The sequence below is a fragment of the Girardinichthys multiradiatus genome, chromosome 15 (assembly GCF_021462225.1).
Source record: "Girardinichthys multiradiatus isolate DD_20200921_A chromosome 15, DD_fGirMul_XY1, whole genome shotgun sequence".
Taxonomy (NCBI): domain Eukaryota; kingdom Metazoa; phylum Chordata; class Actinopteri; order Cyprinodontiformes; family Goodeidae; genus Girardinichthys; species Girardinichthys multiradiatus.
Window position 1 is genome coordinate 39,054,508 of NC_061808.1, and position 22,224 is coordinate 39,076,731.

Sequence of the window (22,224 nt, forward strand, 5' to 3'; positions counted from 1 at the left end):
AAACTAAATTCAGGTTAATGGCTTTGTGTGCCATCATCTGTTGGGGTAGCAGGATCACAGCTAGGGAATTTCAAAAGCTCAACAAGCTGATGAAGAAGGCTGGTTCTGTTCTGAGGACTGCTGTGGAAGCTCTGCAGAGTATTGTGCTGTTTTAAGATTGTTTTCAGTCAGAAGCGTCTTCAGAACCGTTGCAACATGGACCTCTGCTGGAGATCCTTTCTGGCCACGACTCTTGGATAATATGAGTTACAAGAACATTTAAATTTGTGTGCGTTCTTCTTTTGGTCAGATATGATTATTGAGTTTAACAAAACTCATTTCAGTTCTCTGTGGGCATAGCACACTTCCCTTCTTTCATCCTGAGACTTTTATCAAATGGAGCAGTGGCATTTTCCCCAACTGGCCCACTAACTTAAACTAAAACTGGTTTAAATTAACAAAAAGATTAAATCAAAGACAAAGGTTCCTTAACCCTCTTTACGTTAAAAGACTAATTAACATGCCTAGCCATGCCTTACCCGCTGCTTCACCCGCTGGGGTTTCGCAATGTCGTGCCCAAGTTGGGTCTGAACATGTTATTAATTCAATTTCAATTCAATTCAATTTAATGGATCTATTAATGGATCTTTGTACACTACTGTAATTATGTATACAGATACATCTAAAAAAAGTTTAATATTGCATAAAAGTCAGAAAGTTAAATGGTTAATTTCATTCCACATAGAGTAAAATAAAATTTTTATATCTCGTAATTATGATGATTATGGCTTACAGATAAAGAAACCCCGAAATTCAGCGTCTATTAAAATTAGAATATCACATTAGGCAAATCAAAATAGCATGTTTTAAGCATCAATGTCTGTATTAAAACATTAGATATACAAAAAGCATGTGTTGGACCACTTGTTTGCTGAATATTGGACCATTTGCACGTTGCTGGACGCCACTATGCCTTTCCAACCTCATCGGCCATTTTGTACCGCAGGATAGCTTGTTCCTACAAATCCCAGCGGGCACCGCGGCTGATAGGACGGGGGCGTCGCAGCCCTGAGGCCACCGTCAACTATATAACAGAGTATGAGATGGCCCAGCATTTGCTTTTCACGCTGGAAACTGGACCAGTAACTGAAGCGCATCCCTCTGGAGAAAAAGTCCCACGTGGATTTTATTCATTCTCCTTCATTGGCCAACGAGAAAACTAAGCGAATTAAACTTACAGGAATAAGGCTTGTAAGTTTTCAGCTTTACCGATCGAAGACGTGAGTTTAACACGTAACCAAAAAACCACGGAGTTTTCAAGGAGACGCAATTTTCCTCCTTGTTTTTGTACCAGTCGACTTGTGACGGTCCGTCATAATATTTCTACCTTTCTGCCACGAAGGCCACCAAGGAAGAAAACGGACTGCTTTGCTGAGTATCCGCGGACGCGTAGAACTCTTCAACCACCCCCCCACCCCACCCCCCCGGTCTCTCCGCCATAAAGGTTTATGATCCTTTGTGTGGGCTGAGTTTACAACTTTGCTTGGGGGTTTTATGACCGCCTGTGTCCCGCTGAGCTACACTTTGGGAGGGGCGCTCCCAAAGCTTCGTTCAACCATATTCCCTTTTTATTTTGCCATAACTGCTGGTTTGATCTCATACAAACTCACTGCTCTTTTTATTTTGTTTAGTTAGATATTTTACCCTTTTCTTTTTTTTTGTGTAGAACTTTGCATGTTTGATTAGGGGAAGATTCTTGAATCGGCATAGCGATGATGGATCGGGCTGTTAATTTAATACATATTCCCAAAGCTTCGTTCAACCATATTGCCATAACTGCCATAACTGCTGGTTTGATCTCATACACACTCACTACTCTTTTTATTTTGTTTAGTTAGATATTTTACCCTTTTCTTTTTTTCTGTGTAGAACTTTGCATGTTTGATTAGGTGAAGATTATTGAATCGGCATAGTGAGGTGGATCGGGCTGTTGATTTAATAAATATTCACGTAGATAAAGAGAAGTCGTTTGTGTTTATTTTGTGCAAGAGTGATTTGTCAGTTAAAATAAGGTCAAAGTTCCCCACGTTTTAGCAGAAACGGTTGATGAAACAGTGATATCTAGTAATAGTTATCAATTATTACCGAGTATTTAATGGTTGTAATTATCAAGGGCTTTAGTCTACAATTACAACACCAGAGGACATCTCTCGCTTCGATTCATAAATAAGGATTTTTGGTCAATAAATAAATGTTCTCAAATTATGATTTTAAATTATAATTCTTGATAAATATTAATTAATCAATAATCATAATCCTAACAGTTTGGCGTCCCTGGGTGGGCCTTAAAAAGACAAACATCACATCACTGTTGCACAGAATCAAACAATTGTGATATACATGAAATCTAGAAGTTTTATTGTGAAATTTTTGAGTTTTGCAGAAAGCGTTTGTGACGTAGGGGATATCTTGACTAGAGTTTGCTCAGTTCTGCTGCAGAGGATAAAATAATCTTTGAGAGGTGTTTGTTGTGGATGCAAGGTGAAAGTGGGATAGCTTGTGGAAAATTTAAAGTTAATTTCCAGCCGACCAGCCCTGCGGCATCAGCTGCAGAAACCAGCGCTGATAAGCAGCAGACCTGCCTCCAGTGTCCGCTGGATGAAATTACAGTTCTGACCAACCCTCTCCTAGTCAGGTTAGAGAGCAACACCTACATCTGGTGGCCATTTAATAAAATTGCAGTTGCAGCTGGATTTCCCAAATTGCAGACCTGCACTCAGTACCATCTGGTGCAGTTCCTACTTTGATTTTAATCACTTAGTTCAGTGACACCGGCAGATAATTCCATCACCTATGATCAAAGGGCATAACTTATGTTAAAAGTTACAGATCATTCATTACCACTTTTGGATAAAATTTAAACGTTTTTGCTGGGTTTTATTGTGTGAAGCATGTTTTGATCTGACTCATAAAACTAACTTAGTTGTCTAACTAGAAGGTAAGTGATCCATATTAGAGAGCACTAACATTTATTTGAAGCTAAGAACAGCATTGAATGTTTTAGTTCCGTTTTCCCATTTTTAAAATTTTATTTTGAATTTGGTTTGGGTTATTTCAAATTTTTTCTCTTCTTCCCTCTTTCCCATTTTGTGTGTGTGTTTGCTTGATTACTCCCATTAAAGTATAGACTTGGGTAAGCCACAGTTTGAACGGTCAAACCTGTGTGCCCATTTAAAGCAAACCCATACACCTGCAAGATATATATCTGAATCAGACAGTTAGCTGAACAGCTTAGCCTGTTTGTAGTGCTGCTAATTAAGTTAGCTATCATTCATCATAGAACACCTTAGCCTGTTTGTGTTGCTGCTAATTAATTTAGCTATCATTTGTCACAAGAACAGCTTAGCCTGTTTGTGTTGCTGCTAATTAATTTAGCAATCATTGGTCACTGAACAACTTAGTCTGTTTGCGTTGCTGCTAATTGCTTTTAGTGGTGGTTCAGAGCTAAACAGGTTTGTTGTGCATTGTAGCCAAAGATGGAGGAAACATCTCAGGCTGCAGCTGGAGATGTGGGTATGTTAGAGGACCATAGGAATGCAGGCACAAGAGGTGATTGGGTCATTGATTCTGTCATACCCAGAGCAGCGTAAAGGTCTCAATGACTATGGCATTGAGCAATGTGAAGCCAGGATTCAGGAGTTGCTCCAAGTCATTAACCATAACACTCTGCATGCACAGCAGACCTCACAAAGTGATTAAGAATGATGTAATGGACACACACATTGTCAGAGATTTCATGCAAAATCTTATTAAAAGAGGTTGGTTCATCGGTAGACAGCCTAACCGAAAGACGGATAGCCACTTACCTAGTTCCGCTGGATTTGGTAGAGAAAATCCTAAAGTCCACCACAACAGACACCTTGCAACCTCCACAAACACACCTAGCTTATAGCTTAGGCAGTGCAATTCCAATTTTCGTCGATCCAGATAACTTAGAGATAGGATTTATGCTCAGTCTCCCTATCATCGAAAGAGCAAATGTATACAGGCTTAAAACAGTGTTAAATGTCGGGTTCTGGAAGGCAAATACACACGTACATCTGAAAACCCCATCACTCTTAGCTTACCACGATGCCAACCCAAAACGTTATGTAATTCCCAATTTAGACCTGTGCACCAAAACCAAGGACCTCCATTGGGTGTGTCCAAGTAATCCTTTTATTAGAGACGTCACCGATTATATGTGTGCTTTAAGGGAGGGATCTCCTGAACAAAATTATCTGGCAAAGTGACTCTGAAGGACGTAGGAATAGAAACCAAGGTCGAACGTGCAGGTAATTAATGGCTTGTAAGCACACCAGTGACAGAAGCCTTGCTATCTTACAATCAGCACGACACAGTTACCCAAATAAAATTACCCAACCAAACGATGTTCGTCTCCGTACCCCAAGGTGCAATCCTCCATCTCGGAGACATAATCCTTCATCACCTTAATTACGATCGACATGATACAGAAATTGAAATTATGGATGCCTTCAAAGGATATAATTTCATCATTGATGCTGGTATTGAAGAACAACTTGTAGTGGAAGGTACCAAACAAATTAAGTTCAGCCTCACCCCTGCAGAGTTAAGCTTCACACCTCTCCCTCAGTTCCCCAGGCGAACAGAATGGACGGCAGTAATGACACACACCGCATACAGACAGGTTAAGCGTCTACAGGTGAGGATTGATTCCCTCACATTAATTCCCCCATGGTTCATAGCACCACCTTCGCCAATGACACAGCCAGATTCCAGTGCCTAATGGATGTTGGACAAATAAGATAATGATTTTGTTTTATTGTTATATATATACATATATATGTACGGTATCTTTTATTGTTGTTTCATTTTGTCTCAGGGTTACCAAAAGCTGATGACCAAAAGAATGTAATGATGATATGAATGTATTGTCCTGTATTTTCTCATTGAACAACACAGAAAGGTATGAGTTAGTCAGAGTTTAGCCCTGCCCAGGCTAACCTCTACTCTGCCCAATCATAGGCTTTTGAGGAACACAGAGACAGTTCGTTTTGTATTACTTCACCACGGATCACTAATTGTTCAGCTAAGGACAGAATGGTCCCAGTAGCTTCAAAGACTGCGATGCATCTCACCCTTTGAACCTAGGGGGGAATGTTGGACCACTTGTTTGCTGAATATTGGACCATTTGCATGTTGCTGGTCGCCACTATGCCTTTCCAACGTCATCGGCCATTTTGTACCGCAGGATAGCCTGTTCCTACAAATCCCAGCGGGCACCGCGGCTGATAGGACGGGGGCGTCGCAGCCCTGAGGCCACCGTCAACTATATAACAGAGTATGAGACGGCCCAGCATTTGCTTTTCACGCTGGAAACTGGACCAGTGACTGAAGCGCATCCCTCTGGAGAAAAAGTTCCACGTGGATTTTATTCATTCTTCTTCAATGGCCAACGAGAAAACTAAGCGAATTAAACTTACAGGAATAAGAAGGCTTGTAAGTTTTCAACTTTACCGATCGAAGACGTGAATTTAACACGTAACCAAAAAACCACAGTTTTCAAGGAGATGCAATTTTCCTCCTTGTTTTTGTACCAGTCGACTAGTGACCGTCCGTCATAATTTTTCGACCTTTCTGCCACGGAGGCCACCAAGGAAGAAAACGGACTGCTTTGCTGAGTATCCGCGGACACAAGGAAGTCTTCACCCCCCTCTCTCTCTCCCTCTGCTCAGAGGAGACAACGACAAGTAAAATCCACCTTTTATTTTTATTTCTTTATTAGAAATAGCTTGGGCAGGGTAGTGTTGAAGCCATCTCTGCTTCCCCGGGTCCGTTGATTTGGTTACAGGTTTCAAAGAGTGAAATAAACACAAGTACAATCTACTTATGTTCGCCTCTGCAGAGTGAGAGATGGAGTGCCAAGCAGCTGCAAACCCATCTCTAATCAACTCTTGCTTTCAGCTCGTTTTATTCAGTCTCAAGGGTGTGTTCAACATATAGATAAATCATGTCACACATGTATAACATAACATAACAGTCCAAATAAGGAATACTTCTGATTGTAACATGCAACTCATCCTCCCCTGTCTCTGGCCTTCCCTGTCCTCTTCTAATTTATGACCTTGCACTCTCTATGCTTCTCACTCCCTATGTTTTCACTCCCCTAGGCCCCTTCTATGCTTCACTCCCTAAGCTTGACCCCCCTATTTCCACACATTCCAGTTACACACATAGATAGTTTATATTACACACATAGATAGTTTATATTCTACAGTAGAGGAGGTTTTAGTGCGATGTAGAATCGCCACTTATAGTCTAATGTGTTCTGAATTGTATGTGCATGCAACCTTTTTTTGAAACCTGACTGCTGTTGAATTTTGGAGGCCTCCGAGTCTCGCAAGTTGTGTTTTATGGTGCGAACACCTGAGCGCAGGTGCGCTGAGAAACTGGACTGCAATAATAACCTTATGGTGAAAATCAACCATTTTCTTTGTCTTCAACTTCATGTTTTACTGGTTTGCCGCCAAAAAGGTTTATGATCCTTTGTGTGGGCTGAGTTTACAACTTTGCTTGGGGGTTTTATGACCGCCTGTGTCCCGCTGAGCTACACTTTGGGAGGGGCGCTCCCAAAGCTTCGTTCAACCATATTCCCTTTTTATTTTGCCATAACTGCCATAACTGCTGGTTTGATCTCATACACACTCACTACTCTTTTTATTTTGTTTAGTTAGATATTTTACCTTTTCTTTTTTTCTGTGTAGAACTTTGCATGTTTGATTATGTGAAGATTATTGAATCGGCATAGCGAGGTGGATCGGGCTGTTGATTTAATAAATATTCACGTAGATAAAGAGAAGTCGTTTGTGTTTATTTTGTGCAAGAGGGATTTCTCAGTCAAAATAAGGTCAAAGTTCCCCACGTTTCGGTAGAAACGGTTAATTAAACAGTGACATCTAGTAATAGTTATCAATTATTACTGAGTATTTAACGGTTGTAATTATCAAGGGCTTTAGTCTACAATTACAACGCCAGAGGACATCTCTGGCTTCAATTCATAAATAAGGATTTTTGTTTAATAAATTCATTTTCTCAAATTATGATTTTAAATTATAATTCTTGATAAATATTAATTAATCAATAATCATAATCCGTATGTTCAGTTTTATGAGCCGAATATTCGGTTGGTCCTTGACTTGGATTAATTACTGCATCAATGCGTCGTGGCATCGAGGTGATCAGTCTGTGGCACTGCATAGGTGTAATGGAAGCTCAGGTTGCTTTGATAACTGCCTTCCGGGTAACCTTGTCTGTTTTGTTATACATTGTAATATTTCCTTCGCTTGTAATATTATATTTCTCTTCTTTCCCTTTTCTTTTTGTCTCTTGTTCTGTTTTTTTCTTTCAGTTCGAACTGCACTAATAGCTATAATTGGATTCATGCCAACCAAAGGTGAAGGTGCAATAGGATCTCTTGATTATACCCCAGAAGAGAGAAGGGCCCTTGCCAAAAAGTAAGCATGCCTTTTTGTTTTTTAATAATTTCAGTTGCTTCTTATTGTGTAGTATAACTTCTGTGTGCTGTGCTATGGATTGGTAGTCATAGTTAAGAGTGTTAAAAGCACTTTTATACCTATTTTTCTCACCACAACATAAATATAAGAAACGTCAGCAAGTGCACTTTTAACTGTTGATTCAGATTTTAACTCAGGGATAATCCACAAATCCATGTTACACAGATATGCATAATGTGGGCATAATGGCGGTTTCAGCAATCTGTATTGCTATCCTCAGAAGAAACATTGAGTGAGAAGGGTTTGATAAAAGGTTATGTATTGACCTAGAGCTAAGGACACTAGTCATTTTCAGAGCTTTCCTGTTAGATTTGTATGCTGCCATTTACATTGTCAGGCATAGGTGAGTGTAAATGCTCATTTCAGTTGTTTATTTGAAGTTACTATTCTCAACAATTTATTTAAAGAAATATGGAGTAACTTAAATCCAATCATGTAGACAAATTCAAAGGCAATTACACACCGTATATTTTCATTAGAGCATAGTTATAAACAATGCAGTCAAGTTCAATTTATTACTACAATTGGTAAAACGTAATTTAGGAAAACCTGGCCGAGTCCCTGACTTTCTAGTAAGCCCTCCTCTGAAACGAGCATGAAGCAGTAGTGGAAGGGATAACTCACCTTTAACAGAAAGAAATCTGCAGCAGAAATAATCTCAAAGCAGTTTCCAATAAAATTTATTTTATAAATATCAAGCAGAGCTTTGAAGTGTTAACTGTAATGCTCCACTGGTGAAAGTAAATCTGTTGGGGTTTTTCTTGGCACTCGGACAACAATTCTGATTGCTACTCTGCCAGACAGGACACAGTTAAAAAAAAAAAAAGACATCTGCAGCAGAACCAAAATCTAGCTCAGTGTGAGCAGCCATCTGCCGTGACTGACTGGGGGTTTGAGAAGACAGAGCAGACTCATAATAAATACAGAAGCACAGATCAAGGAGTACTTTCTCTGTTAAAGAAAAGGTTTAGAGTTGATGGCAGCAGTAGCTTCTTTTGGTTTTTCATCGAGGAGAGAAACACAGCTCTACATAAAAGTTCTCAGTAGTAAATCAATGTAATAAAAATACATACAGGTAGTTGCATTGTGATTTCATCTAACATAACCAAAAGTGCCGGAATAACAAATGACTGATTTTAACTTCACAAAAAGAAGTTGTACAGCTTGTACTATAAAAATCACACAAAAACCAGTTGTAGCTCCAAAGTATCCTCACCAGAAGAGATCATATTGTTTGCTATTAAATCAATAGGATCTAGATAGATAATAAATGCTAAATTGACTTAGTGGTGACATGCATTAAGTTAGTGTGCCATACTGTATCAGGGGACCAACATAAAGTGTTACATAGCAAAGTCCACACTGTTTGAAAAGTTTGTTACCCTGAATTATAAGTGTAAACTAGGTGGGTGATAAGATGATGTTAGACTGTGAATAATAAGGTGTTGACAATCTGTAGTTCTTTTGTGTTTTCTTCTTTTAGCTTTATAAATAGCAAAAGTTCACTGTGGTGAGGTCATCATCCTTTTGTATTATAATACACATATTGATTTGGACAAAACAGTGTGAGACTAAGAGTGTAGTTCAAGTCCTGAATACACAGATGGCAAAACGACACTAACAGCTTCAAACCCATATGAAATGGTTCAACCCCTTGAAGTTGTTCATTAATTGTACTCGTACTCGTCGTCTTCCGCTTTATCCGGGACCGGGTCGCGGGGGCAGGAGACTCAGCAGAGACGCCCAGACGTCTCTCTCCCCAGACACCTCCTCCAGCTCCTCGGGGGGAGCCCACGGCGTTCCCAGGCCAGCCGAGAGACATAGTCCCTCCAGCGTGTCCTGGGTCGTCCCCTGGGCCTCCTCCCGATGGGACGTGCATGGAACACCTCCCGAGGAAGGCGTCCAGGAGGCATCCGGTATAGATGCCCGAGTCACCTCAACTGGCTCCTCTCGATGTGGAGGAGCAGCGGCTCTACTCTGAGCCCCTCCCGAGTGGCCGAGCTCCTCACCCTATCTCTAAGGGAGTGCCCGGCCACCCTACGGAGGAAGCTCATTTCAGCCGCTTGTATCCGGGATATCGTTCTTTTGGTCATGACCCAAAGTTCATGGCCATAGGTGAGGGTAAGAACGTAGACCGACCGGTAAATCGAGAGCTTCGCTTTTCGGCTCAGCTCTCTCTTCGCCACAACGGACCGGCACAGCACCCCCATTACTGTGGCAGCCGCACCGATCCATCTGTTGATCTCCCACTCCATTCTTCCCTCACTCATGAACAAGACACTGAGGTACTTAAACTCCTCCACTTGAGGTAGGACCTCCCCTCCAACCTGAAGAGGACAAGCCACCCTTTTACGGTCGAGAACCATGGCCTTGGACTTGGAGGAGCTGATCTTCATCCCAGCCGCTTCACACTCAGCTGCGAACCGCCCCAGCGCATGCTGTAGGTCTTGGCTAGAGGGCGCCAACAGGACCATGTCATCTGCAAAAAGAAGAGACAAAATCCTCTGGTCCCCAAACCAGACCCCCTCCGGCCCTTGGCTGCGCCTAGAAATCCTGTCCATAAAAGTTATGAACAGGACCGGTGACAAAGAGCAGCCTGCCGGAGTCCAACATGCACCGGGAACAGGTCCGACTTAGTGCCGGCAATGCGAACCAAACTCCTGCTCCGCTTGTACAGAGACAGGATGGCCCCTAGTAAAGGGCCCCCGATTCCGTACTCCTGGAGCACCCCCCACAGGGCATCACGAGGGACACAGTCGAATGCTTTCCCCAGGTCCACAAAACACATGTGGACCAGTTGGGCAAACTCCCATGAACCCTCGAGTACCCTGTAGATGGTATAGAGCTGGTCCAGTGTTCCACGGCGGGAACGAAAACCACACTGCTCCTCCTGAAGCCGGGGTTCGACTATCGGCCGGACTCTCCTCTCCAATACCCTGGCATAGGCCTTACCAGGGAGGCTGAGGAGTGTGATCCCCCTGTAGTTGGAACACACCCTCCGGTCACCCTTCTTATGTAGGGGGACCACCACTCCAGTCTGCAAATCCAAAGGCACTGTCCCCGTCCGCCACGCAATGTTGAAGAGGCGTGTCAACCATGACAGCCCCACAACATCCAAAGACTTGAGGTACTCAGGGCGGATCTCATCCAACCCCGAAGCCCTGCCACCGCGGAGTTTTTTAACCACCTCGGTGACTTCAGCCCGGGTGATGAAAGAGTCCAACCCCGAGTCCCTAGCCTCTGTTTCCATCAGGGAATGCGTGATGGCAGGATTGAGGAGATCCTCGAAGAACTCCTTCCACCACCCCATAATGTCCCCAGTCAAGGTCAGCAGCTCCCCACCCCCACTGTAAACAGTGTTGGCGAAGCACTGCTTCCCCCTCCTGAGGCGCCGGATGGTTTGCCAGAATCGCTTCGGGGCCAACCGGTAGTCCTTCTCCATGGCCTCACCGAACTCCTCCCAGGTCTGAGTTTTTGCCTCTGCCACCGCCCGGGCCGCGGCACGCTTGGCCCCACGGTACCCGTCAGCCGCCTCAGGAGTCCCACAAGCCAACCACAGCCAATAGGACTCCTTCTTCAGCTTGACAGCTTCCCTTACTGTTGGTGTCCACCACCGGGTTCGGGGATTGCCGCCGCGACAGGCACCACAGACCTTACGGCCGCAGCTACAGGCGGCAGCATCGACAATAGATGCGGAAAACATGGTCCACTCGGACTCTATGTCTCCAACATCCCTCGGAATCTGGTCAAAGCTCTCCCGGAGGTGAGAGTTGAATACATCCCTGGCCAAGGGGTCCGCCAGACGTTCCCAGCAGACCCTCACTATGCGCTATGTCAGAAGGCGCAGGGATGTGACATATCCACTGGGGTAAACCCCAACACTAGACGGCTGAGGTGGGGGGCGACAAGCAAACCCACCCCAGCCCACCGCCTCTCCCCGTGGGCCACTCCAGAGTAGAAGAGAGTCCAGCCCCTCTCGAGGAGATGGGTTCCAGAGCCCACGTTGTGCGTGGAGGCGAGCCCGACTATTTCTAGTCGATATCTCTCGACCTCCCGCACAAGCTCAGGCTCCTGACCCCCCAGTGAGGTGACCTTCCACGTCTCTAGCGCCAGCCTAAGTATCCGGGGATCGGGCCGCAGAGGTCTCCACCTTCGTCCGCCGGACAATCCTCTTTGCACCGGTCCCTCACGGTTCCCTCTGAGGTGGTGGGCCCACTGGGGGATGGTCTCGTGTCTCAATTCAATTCAGTTTTATTTATATAGCGCCAATTCACAACACATGTTGTCTCAAGGCACTTCACAACAGTCAGGTACATACATTCCAATTAATCCTAACCATTGAACAGTGCAGTCGAAGTAAGCTTTTTATTCAAATTGGATAAAAAGTTTTTCTATCTAAGGAAACCCAGCAGATTGCATCCAGTCAGTGACTTGCAGCATTCCCTCCTCCTGGATGAGCATGTAGAGGCAGTGGACAATGACTGGCGTTGACTTTGCAGCAATCCCTCATACTGAGCATGCATGTAGCGACAGCGGAGAAGAAAAACTCCCTTTAAACAGGAAGAAACCTCCAGCAGAACCAGGCTCAGTGTGAGCGGCCATCTGCCACGACCGACTGGGGGTTTGAGAGAACAGAGCAGAGACACAAAAAGAACACAGAAGCACTGATCCAGGAGTCCTTTCTATGGGAAGGAAAAGTAAATGTTGATGGATGTAGCTCCTTTAGTCATTTCACCTAGAAAGAAAGAACAGATAAACTCTGAGCCAGTTTTCAAGGTTAGAGTCTGAAAGAGAAGAGAGCACATAGAGTTTGTTACAGTTAAGCTCAGTCAATCGCCATGTCTGGGAGAGAGAAAGGGTTAAACACTAAAAGACAGGGCTATGTGGATCATTGGTAGAGGGTGAGCATTAAGTTGTTGCCAGCAGAAGCTCGGACGATTCCCCTCTCCAGAAAGATGTCATAGGTAGACACAGAGCCAGGCCAGGTGTAACTTCTAGGAAGAGAATAGAGAGAACAAGGTTAAAAGCTGAAATAACAGCAAATAATGCAAAATTGGAGAGTAGTGTGAGAATGTAGCGAAGAGGGTGAAAGTGGTCGTTATGTCCTCCAGCAGCCTAAGCCTATAGCAGCATAACTACACAGATAGTTTCAGTTCAGATTATTTAGTTAAAAGGCGCTTATTTACAACAATTTCATCTCAAGGAACCCCACAAAGGGTCCCACTGATGGTCATTGTTATACTAAAAACCACAAGGATTGGGATACCTCTCTCTGTCAGACTGATTATAACCATTGGAAAAGAGAAGGGGTCATACAGGTAGCAGAAATGGAGGGTGTGTTTGCACCTCAACCATAACTGATCCGGTCTCTCGTTCAGGCTAGGCCCGGCCAGGTCCCACGAGGAGCAACCCAGCCACCAGTCGCTCTCCGACGAGTCCCGACCCCAGGCCTGGTTCCAGGGTGGGACCCCGGCTCCGCCGTACCGGGCGACGTCACTTGCCTCGATTTTGTAGTCGTCATGAGGGATTCTTGAACCGCTATTTGTCTGATCCGTCACCTAGAGCCTGTCTGCCAAGGGAGACCCTACCAGGGGCATTTAAGCCCCATACAACATAGCCTCTAGGATCATTCAAGCACTCAAACCCCTCCACCACGTTAAGGTGGCGGTTCAAGGAGGGGGTTCATTAATTGTGGAAAATGATTATATGGTACCCCAAATTTTTTGCAAATCAAAATCTGCAAAGCATGGCAAAATGTGTTTTTTTTTTGTTTGTTTTTTTTTTTAGACACTTTTAATTTGACACCACTACATAAAATCCAGTGTAACCAATTGTCTTCAGATGTTACCTAATTACTAAATAATTTGTTTTCCTGTGGCAAACAGGAAGCCATTTCTGGAAGGAAATTATAAGAATTTCTGTCTGCAGTTTGCCATAAGCCATACAGGGACAAAGAAGATGTTTAGGTCAAAATTAAACTTACATGCAAAATGCTTTCTGTGACATTTTACTTGAATTATCTAATTTCCCCTTGGGGCTAATAAAGACATAAAACTAGCACACTATGCTCTAAGTGAAATATGTTGGCCACAGGATCACAATGTTAGAAAATTTTTTTCAGCAGGGAGAGGCAAACTGCTCAGAGATGATGAGAAGATGAATGGGCAATCCAAGAAGAAACACATCTGTTAGAGGCGGCAAAAAACTCGAGACTGGTGTGGAGGTTCACCTTCCAGCAGGAGAATGACCCTAAACGTACAGCCAGAACTAGTTGACACATACCAAAAGGTGTTAGACAGAATATTGACTCAGGAGGGCTGAATACAAATGCCCTGTTTCAGGTTTTGATTTATGGAAAGTTTGCAAACTGAGTATTATGCAAACAACTTTACACCTATGCACTGTTTGGTGTTGGCCTTTCAGATAGCAGCCTCTTAAAATACAAAATGTGAAAAAGGTTCAAGGGGTGTGAATAGTTTATCAAGGGACTTAGTTTTTCTTTAAGGGCTTTGTTTTACTTGGGAATCATAGTGATAAAATTGTGATCAAGATTATATTATAAAAACTCAAATAATGTTTTTGACATATTACCCACCCCGAGTTTAACTCTATGCAGTTTACTTTAAAGTGTCAACTTATTTGACAGATGGTAGGAGCTGGCTACAGAGTTTTGCAAGCTAGACTGCACCGTGTGATCAGCGGTAAAACGTCCAGAATTGTTCAGCAGCGTTTTGCTGTTAATCTGCCAGTGGACAACAGAATTTAATTCAAAGCAGTTTCCATGTTTAATTAACAAGATACAATACTACAGATTGTTTTTAAGGTCCTTAAAGTTTGTAACTTAATTTATTCATGCATGTGCATCATGTAAAGAGACCTTATAAATGGCTTGACGCGATCACAAGTGACTTCATAAATGAAAGTTGTAAAACTAAAAGATCTACATAAGCTAAGATCACAATAACATGTGTGTTATTCTACAGGTCCCAGGACTTCTGCTGTGAAGCTTGTGGCTGTTCAATGTGTTCTGCCCTTCTACCTCTGACCTCCAACAGCAACCCCAGTGCTGAAGATTGCAAGGCCAAAGAACTAGCTCAGCAAATCAAGTTTAAGGTACAAACACCATTCGTAACATAAATGCATACTTGTTTTACAGTTCATTCAACCACTGTGGGAGATGAAGTCATAAGGGAAATGTCAGATCCTGTTACCTCGTCCCTTATTGTGGTTTCACAGGTCAAAACTGGTTCATTTCATTTGTATTTGAGCTTTCAATAAACTGTTCAAATGATCAGGAATTTATTTATCAATGCTGTGTGGAGAGTCAGACCAGCTTCTTCTAGAAATTGATTAATTTTATGAGAACTGCTAGTTACAAGTTTTACGTCACATTGAACAGGTGCACAGACTGTACAAGCTAAGCGTTTTTGTTAGCTTTTTTGTTTAAAAAAAACAAAAAACATTACAACTTCAGCCTGCAGTCTCCGTACTAGCCAAACAAGAGGAAATGTTCAATAATGTCTAATAAATAAAATAGTAAAACAGAAGAGATATTCCTACAAAAAAAAATTTCTGTTAGTGTTTTATTAGTTTGTTCTTTCTTAACACATAACCTGTCTAGAAATTTGAAACTGGAAGGGATTACTACATGCTATATGGAAGGGATTAACATGCTATATGTGCTCAATGGCAGGTTCTGGCTACAGGGAACTCTAAGTTTTCTACCAAGTTGATACATTTCCTTAAACATTGAGATTAAATGGTAAATGGGCTGAACTTATATAGCGCTTTTCCAGTCATCCAGACCACTCAAAGCGCTTTACACTAGAGCCACATTCACCCAATCGCACTCACTAACGCTCACACATTCATACACCGATAACGCAGATCGGTAGGCAACTTGAGGTTAAGTGCCTTGCCCAGGGGCACATTGACATATGGCAGGAGGAAGCTGAAATCGAACCCACAACCTTCTGATTGCAAGACAACTACTCTTTCTACTGAGCCTCAAGATTAGTGTGATTAGTGGGCCTTAATTCTCAAGTACATACAGATACATCACTTACATACTTGCATCATAATATTAGCACTTAAGGATTGCTACTTATCAGTATTGTTGTGAATGTTGTCCTAATAATAAAACTGTGATTTGTTTATTCAACCATCAGTTGTTGAACACACAAGACAGATGAATAAGGATTGGTAACTTACATAGCAAGGTCATGTGACCAAGCAATTGTAATTGTGTTTTCAGTCATGATAAATATCTAAACACACTGTGTAGATGACTGCAGTTGCTTTGTATTTGTACAGGCAGAGTCCAGTATAGTAACACAGGCTGGTACAAGCAGAGATAAAGCTTTAACAGTCACCCAGGGCGATGATGCCACTTTTGCTGAGCAACAAACTGATGAAAGGCCACAGGCTGAACAGGTAGGTGGCACACTGCCATATAGGATCACACTGAGAGGCACACAGCTATACTTTTTTCAGTCTTTATTTGTGAAAGATCACTGTAGAGCAGTTTTCTTTTTAAACACATAAATCGGGTTCAGGTCATATTTGACCCGTTTTAACATTTGACAGCACAGAAAATACCTTAAACAACATTTTTTAGTCTGAAATTTTTGTTTTCATTATGTTTTTTTATCATATTATAGAACAAATGTTGATTGACAATCAATTTAATTCAATTCAATTCAGTTTTATTTATATAGCACCAATTCACAACACATGTCATCCCAAGGCACTTCACAAAGGGTTGAGAATGGTGTAGGGTTGTTGGGGAGGTTAGATTAAACTACTGACTTTTAGAGTTTGGCCATTTTAGAATGGGCTATGTGTAGGGGTACTAAGTAAAATAATACACTGATAAAGTTTGTCCATGTAGAGCCCACTGGTGGCCATTGTTATACTAAAAACCACAAGGATTGGGGGTACCTCTCTCTGTCAGACTGATTATAATCATTGGAAAAGAGAAGGGGTTGCACAGGTAGCAGAACTTGAGGGTGTTTTTGCACCTTAACCATAACTGAGCCAGTTTAGGCTAAACCTGACTCCCCCTTACTACATCCAACAGGGAGGGAGGAAGGTAGAGGTAAAAATAATTGAAGAGTGTTGTTTCTTGTTGCAATCCTGTCAAAGCTCCCATTATACCTGTAGCTGGTATACCTTTTCCTACCACACATTTTCCTACCACTCAACTTTCTCGGAATATGCTTGGATATAGCACTCATTGGCAACCCCAGAAGTTTTTCACAGGATTGAAAATTTTTAACAAATAGAAATCCAGTGACTTTGAAAAATGCTGGGATGTTATACTATTACTATATAACAGGACCTACAACGAAAAAACATCATAGACCATTTGTCTCAAATTTATATTTCAGACTGACTAGAAACGAGCATTTAAAGTTGCACAGTCTACATGTAGAAACCCTTTACATCAAAAAATTCCAGAAGAGTCTCTCTGACGGGCCCAGATATTTATTTCTCCTTCTCAGAAGATACCCCGATAATCCTTCCATCTCCAGAACACTTTCCAGCACCTTGAAAACTACAAACTAAACAGAAATGGATGATCATACAGTGTTTGATAAACTAGGTTCTAAACATAACTGAGTGCATTAACTGTAAAGGTGATTTCTAAGATTAATGACCAGTTTACTATGGTGGTGATCGCAGTGCATGCACTGGTTAAATGCCTGTAGGACCTCCAAGTCGATAATCAGACCAGATGATGCTTTATGGTTTCTTTAATAAGCAGATTCAGGTATACAAGTACAAGTGTTTGTGGTTCTACAAAACAGAATACACAAATAAAATGCAAATTACAACTCATTGTAATCATAAGTTCATATCGGTAGATTAAATAGAATATTATGGGATGACTCCAGAGCACAAAAGATTGGTCATTTTCCATACATCTGTATTTTATCAGCATCCCTGCTTAATCTCCCTCCATGCATGAAAAATATCACAGAAATAACAAACATGGAAGGGATTAGATGGTATGGGAAAAACTGGAAGACCTTGTTTTTCAATTCTCACCATATCCTTACCATACCATTATGTCTCTAATACTGGCAGGTGCATACAGGTTCTAAAGGTGAGGCTGATTCTAGCCTGTTGAACACTGAGATAGGAAGACCAACATTTTTTACCACCCTAAACTGGAAATTCTCTGTATTATATCATGGGTCCTCAGTGCACAGTGTAAAATCATCCAGATATTAATCTCATGTAGGCTACATATACTTTATAAATTGGTCTGTAGTTCAAGATTCTATATAGATAATTATTGTAATGGAATTCTTAGCCTGGGTCTAAATGTACTCAGACCATAATATGGAGACATTAAATCAGAACATTTATATAATGGCTAAAATACAGTTCAGACCAAAGGTTTGGACACACCTTCTCATTCAAAGAGTTTTCTTTATTTTCATGACTATGAATATTGTAGCTTCACACTGAAGGCATCAAAACTATGAATTAACACATGTGGAATTATATACTGAACAAAACAGTGTGAAACAACTGAAAATATGTCTTATATTCTAGGTTCTTCAAAGTAGCCACCTTTTGCTTTGATTACTGCTCCGCACACTCTTGGCATTCTGTTGATGAGCTTCAAGAGGTAGTCACCTGAAATGGTTTTCTAACAGTCTTGAAGGAGTTCCCAGAGATGCTTAGCACTTGTTGGCCCTTTTGCCTTCACTCTGTGGTCCAGCTCACCCCAAAACATCTCGATTGGTTTAGGTCCGGTGACTGCGGAGGCCAGGTCATTTGCCGCAGCACCCCATCACTCTCCTTCTTGGTCTAATAGCCCTTACACAACCTGGAGGTGTGTTTGGGGTCATTGTCCTGTTGAAAAATAAATGATGGTCCAACTAAACGCAGACCGGATGGAATAGCATGCCGCTGCAAGATGCTGTGGTACCCATGCTGGTTCAGTATGCCTTCAATTTTGAATAAATCCCCAACAGTGTCACCAGCAAAGCACCCCCACACCATCACACCTCCTCCTCAATGCTTCACGGTGGGAACCAGGCATGTAGAGTCCATCTGTTCACCTCTTCTGCGTCGCACAAAGACACGGTGGTTGGAACCAAAGATCTCAAACTTGGACTCATCAGACGAAAGCACAGATTTCCACTGGTCTATTGTCCATTCCTTGTGTTCTTTAGCCCAAACAAGTCTCTTCTGCTTGTTGCCTGTACTCAGCAGTGGTTTCCTAGCAGCTATTTTACCATGAAGGCCTGATTCACACAGTCTCCTCTTAACAGTTGTTCTAGAGATGTGTCTGCCGCTAGAACTCTGTGTGGCATTGACCTGTTCTCTAATCTGAGCTGCTGTTAACCTGCGATTTCTGAGGCTGGTGACTTGGATGAACTTATCGTCTGCAGCAGAGGTGAATCTTGGTCTTCCTTTCCTGGGGCGGTCCTCGTGTGAGCCAGTTTCTTCGTAGCACTTGATGGTTTTTGCGACTGCACTTTGGGACACTTTCAAAGTTTTCCTAATTGTTCGGACTGACTGACCTTCATTTCTTAAAGTAATGATGGCCACTCGTTTTTCTTTACTTAGCTGCTTTTTTCTTGCCATACAAATTCTAACAGTATATTCAGTAGGACTATCAGCTGTGTACTGTATCCACCTCCTGCACAACACAACTGATGGTCCCAACCCAATTTATAAGGCTTGAAATCCCACTTATTAAACCTGACAGGGCACACCTGTGAAGTGAAAACCATTTCAGGTGACTACCTCTTGAAGCTCATCAACAGAATGCCAAGAGTGTGCAGAGCAGTAATCAAAGCAAAAGGTGGCTACTTTGAAGAACCTAGAATATCGTTCATCGTTTAGGGACAGTGAGTTCAGTACCATAGGTGAGGGTTAGAATGAAGCTCTGTAGGACTTTAAACTAATCAGCATATCTGTTTGATAAATGTGTTTTATTGGATAAATATTTCATATTTATGTTTTTTACAGGCTTTTTATCACTAGTGTTTACTTTTAGTGGCAAAGAGCAAGTGGTCCATACAAAAAGAGAAACTAATATTCCAACTTCCAACTGTGATAAAAGACAGTAAGTCCGACAACCTAGTCGTTGTATAAATGCTCGACAAGGTGCTCGCATCACTGGCATGACTGACCTTTAGCACATTCTGAAGGCATGTTAGGAAGACTAGAAAAGATAAAAGTATCTGATTGAATAACATATTTCTTCTAATTTTGTCTGAAGGATTTTCTCAACAATGTCCTTCTCCACAGGCAGAAGCATCTTCAGCACCAGGTGCAGAGGACCCTCAGAGCCCCGATGACAGCAGCCCCATTCGTCCGCTCAGTCCTAGACAACGTCGAGCTCAGCAGCACAGCCGACAGGTCCCAAGAGCTGGCAGAGAGCCAGTAGCTAGCAGAGCTATGTTTGCCCCAGCACCTCACCATAATGAGAGCCATGCAGGCTCTGCAGTCCTCATCGTTGTTCTCACCCTCGCTTTGGCTGCGCTCATCTTCCGCAGAATCTACTTGGCTAATGAATACAAGTTTAACTATGATTTGTGATGTTTCCCTTTGCTGCTATAGTCTCAACAGACTCTACTTTGACCAGAACTGTGTGGAAACAGAACTGAAGCAGTAGCTGACACTGATGTTTAGGGCTTTTCCACTGAAATGGTTCCAGGACTAAGCCAGGCTGGTGCTAGACCTGTTTCTAAACTGGTTCTATATCTAAATTAAAAATGTAGCTAAAACTACTGGTTATTTACAGCCAGAGAGCCAACACAGAGCCTCATCATGACGTCACATAGAAAGTGTCTTCCAATACTATCTTCCCTCTGGTATATTGTGTTTCAGCAGAGGAAGACAGTACCAGGAGACAGTTTTTCTTATTGTCTCTTACAGATGTCTTAGTTCTGTTTTAAACAGACTTGATATTTGGGAGATGCTCTACAATGCACACCCAGCTGTAAAAATCAGCTGCATTTAAACTGCCAGCTGGAGATGTTAACAAAGGTGGCAGCAGAGTGGCAAAGAGTGATTGTGAATGAAGCTCAAAGCAGTGCACATACAAGCAGCTCAAATACTACAATGAATCCATCATTTGAGTTGGCTGGTGGCCTTCATGAACCTGTCACAAACCTCTGATGAAAATGGTTATTTTCCAGGGTCCAGCATAAAGCACCATTCTACTTGTTGGTTTTAGCCCCTTTAGAAGTAATAACAGAAATCTTCAGTTGTTTAGTACTGGAACCAGTTTGCTGGAAAAACCCTTTGTGGTCTCCCACCTGAGAAGCCTCCCCCTCCAAGGAGGCACTCTCATTCCTGCAGAGGATGTCTTTAATTCATTTTGCATTTTTAAGAACAGGAAGCTTTTTTCATGTATACAGCTCATGCCACACACATGTAACCCTTACCCCATGTAATTGTTGAATATCCAATGGCTGTACCTATTCTATTAATCAAAACTGTAATTGGTAAGTTAGCAACATGGGCAAATGTGATATGTTTCTCTTAGACTAATTTAATCATAAAATGATCTACATGAAGTGCATGAACCATAAGGATTTACTGTGTTCTAAATTTCTGTGAAACAGGAATCTGATTACATGATGTGGGGCCAAGAATCAGGGGAAAGTCTTAGTTTTGAATTTGTAAACTTTCGCACGCTTATGTTTTTTTCTTTTTTAAAGATGGAAGAGAGCAGATAGCAGGAGTATTAAGTAATCTGTCATCTACCGCAGACAAAATAACCATTTCTTTTTACCTTGATGTATATGTGTGTGTGTGTGTGTGATTGCTTTGAAATCAAAAGCAGCAGATTTTTAATTTTGTGCATTTAGACTGAATTGAAACTCTCCATTTACTCTAAAGAAATTTTTTAAGTCAGTCGTGTTCATTCATACATGCAAATCGCTGCACTGTGATCATTGTAATATATTCAGAACTTAAAGCAGGACTATTAGTACTTGTACGTGACTGCTAGTGCTTGTAAGAACCTCAAGATGATAATTTATTTGCCAAAGAATCACCATCAAGAAGATTTTCATCTTGTAAGTGAATGTTCACCAATGATTTGATGAGTGTGTTTGCGAAAAATGTTGTTAACCAGTGAAATAAACCTGATAATAAAAAGAAGCCTGTTCTTATTTAGAAACAAATCTGGGAAAGAAAATGGAGAGAAAAACCTATAAGTAATTTTGTGAAGTTCTGTTTGTGTGTAAGAACCAGAACTGGAGTGTGAATTTTGAACCTGGTCTTTACACCTCTGTCTGATTGGATACAGCTCTGTCACAAGTTGAAATGGTTACAGTTTCCCGATACACGCAGACATAATGTTGCTTCACCCTTTCAGTATATGATCATGTTATGTATTCGTACTTGTCGTCTTCCACTTTATCCGGGACCGGCAGCAGACTCAGCTGAGACACCCAGACGTCCCTCTCCTCAGACACCTCCCCTGTATGGAGGACCGATCCTGACAAAATTAAAAATAAAAGCAGAAATATATATATTTTGTTTTTCCTTTCCTTAGACATGCATTTTCTTCAAGAAATGTATATATTTTCCTTTTCCTTACACATGCGTTTTCATCAAGAAATGTAAATATTTTTCTTTTCCTTACACATGCCTTTGTTCTTTTTACATTTCC

General features: G+C 41.9%; 1 protein-coding gene across 2 annotated transcripts in view; it reads left to right on the forward strand.

Moving 5' to 3' along the window:
• Nucleotides 1-21,707, forward strand: part of ube2j1 (ubiquitin-conjugating enzyme E2, J1) — a 53,977-nt gene extending 32,270 nt beyond the window's left edge. For both annotated transcript variants that reach the window (XM_047388460.1, XM_047388459.1), the window contains exons 5-8: nt 7,409-7,514; nt 14,558-14,687; nt 15,888-16,007; nt 19,848-21,707. In XM_047388460.1, coding sequence (XP_047244416.1) covers nt 7,409-7,514; nt 14,558-14,687; nt 15,888-16,007; nt 19,848-20,138 — 647 coding nt within the window. In that variant the 3' untranslated portion in view covers nt 20,139-21,707. The remainder of the gene's footprint in view (nt 1-7,408; nt 7,515-14,557; nt 14,688-15,887; nt 16,008-19,847) is intronic.
• The last annotated feature ends 517 nt before the right edge of the window (nt 21,708-22,224 follow it).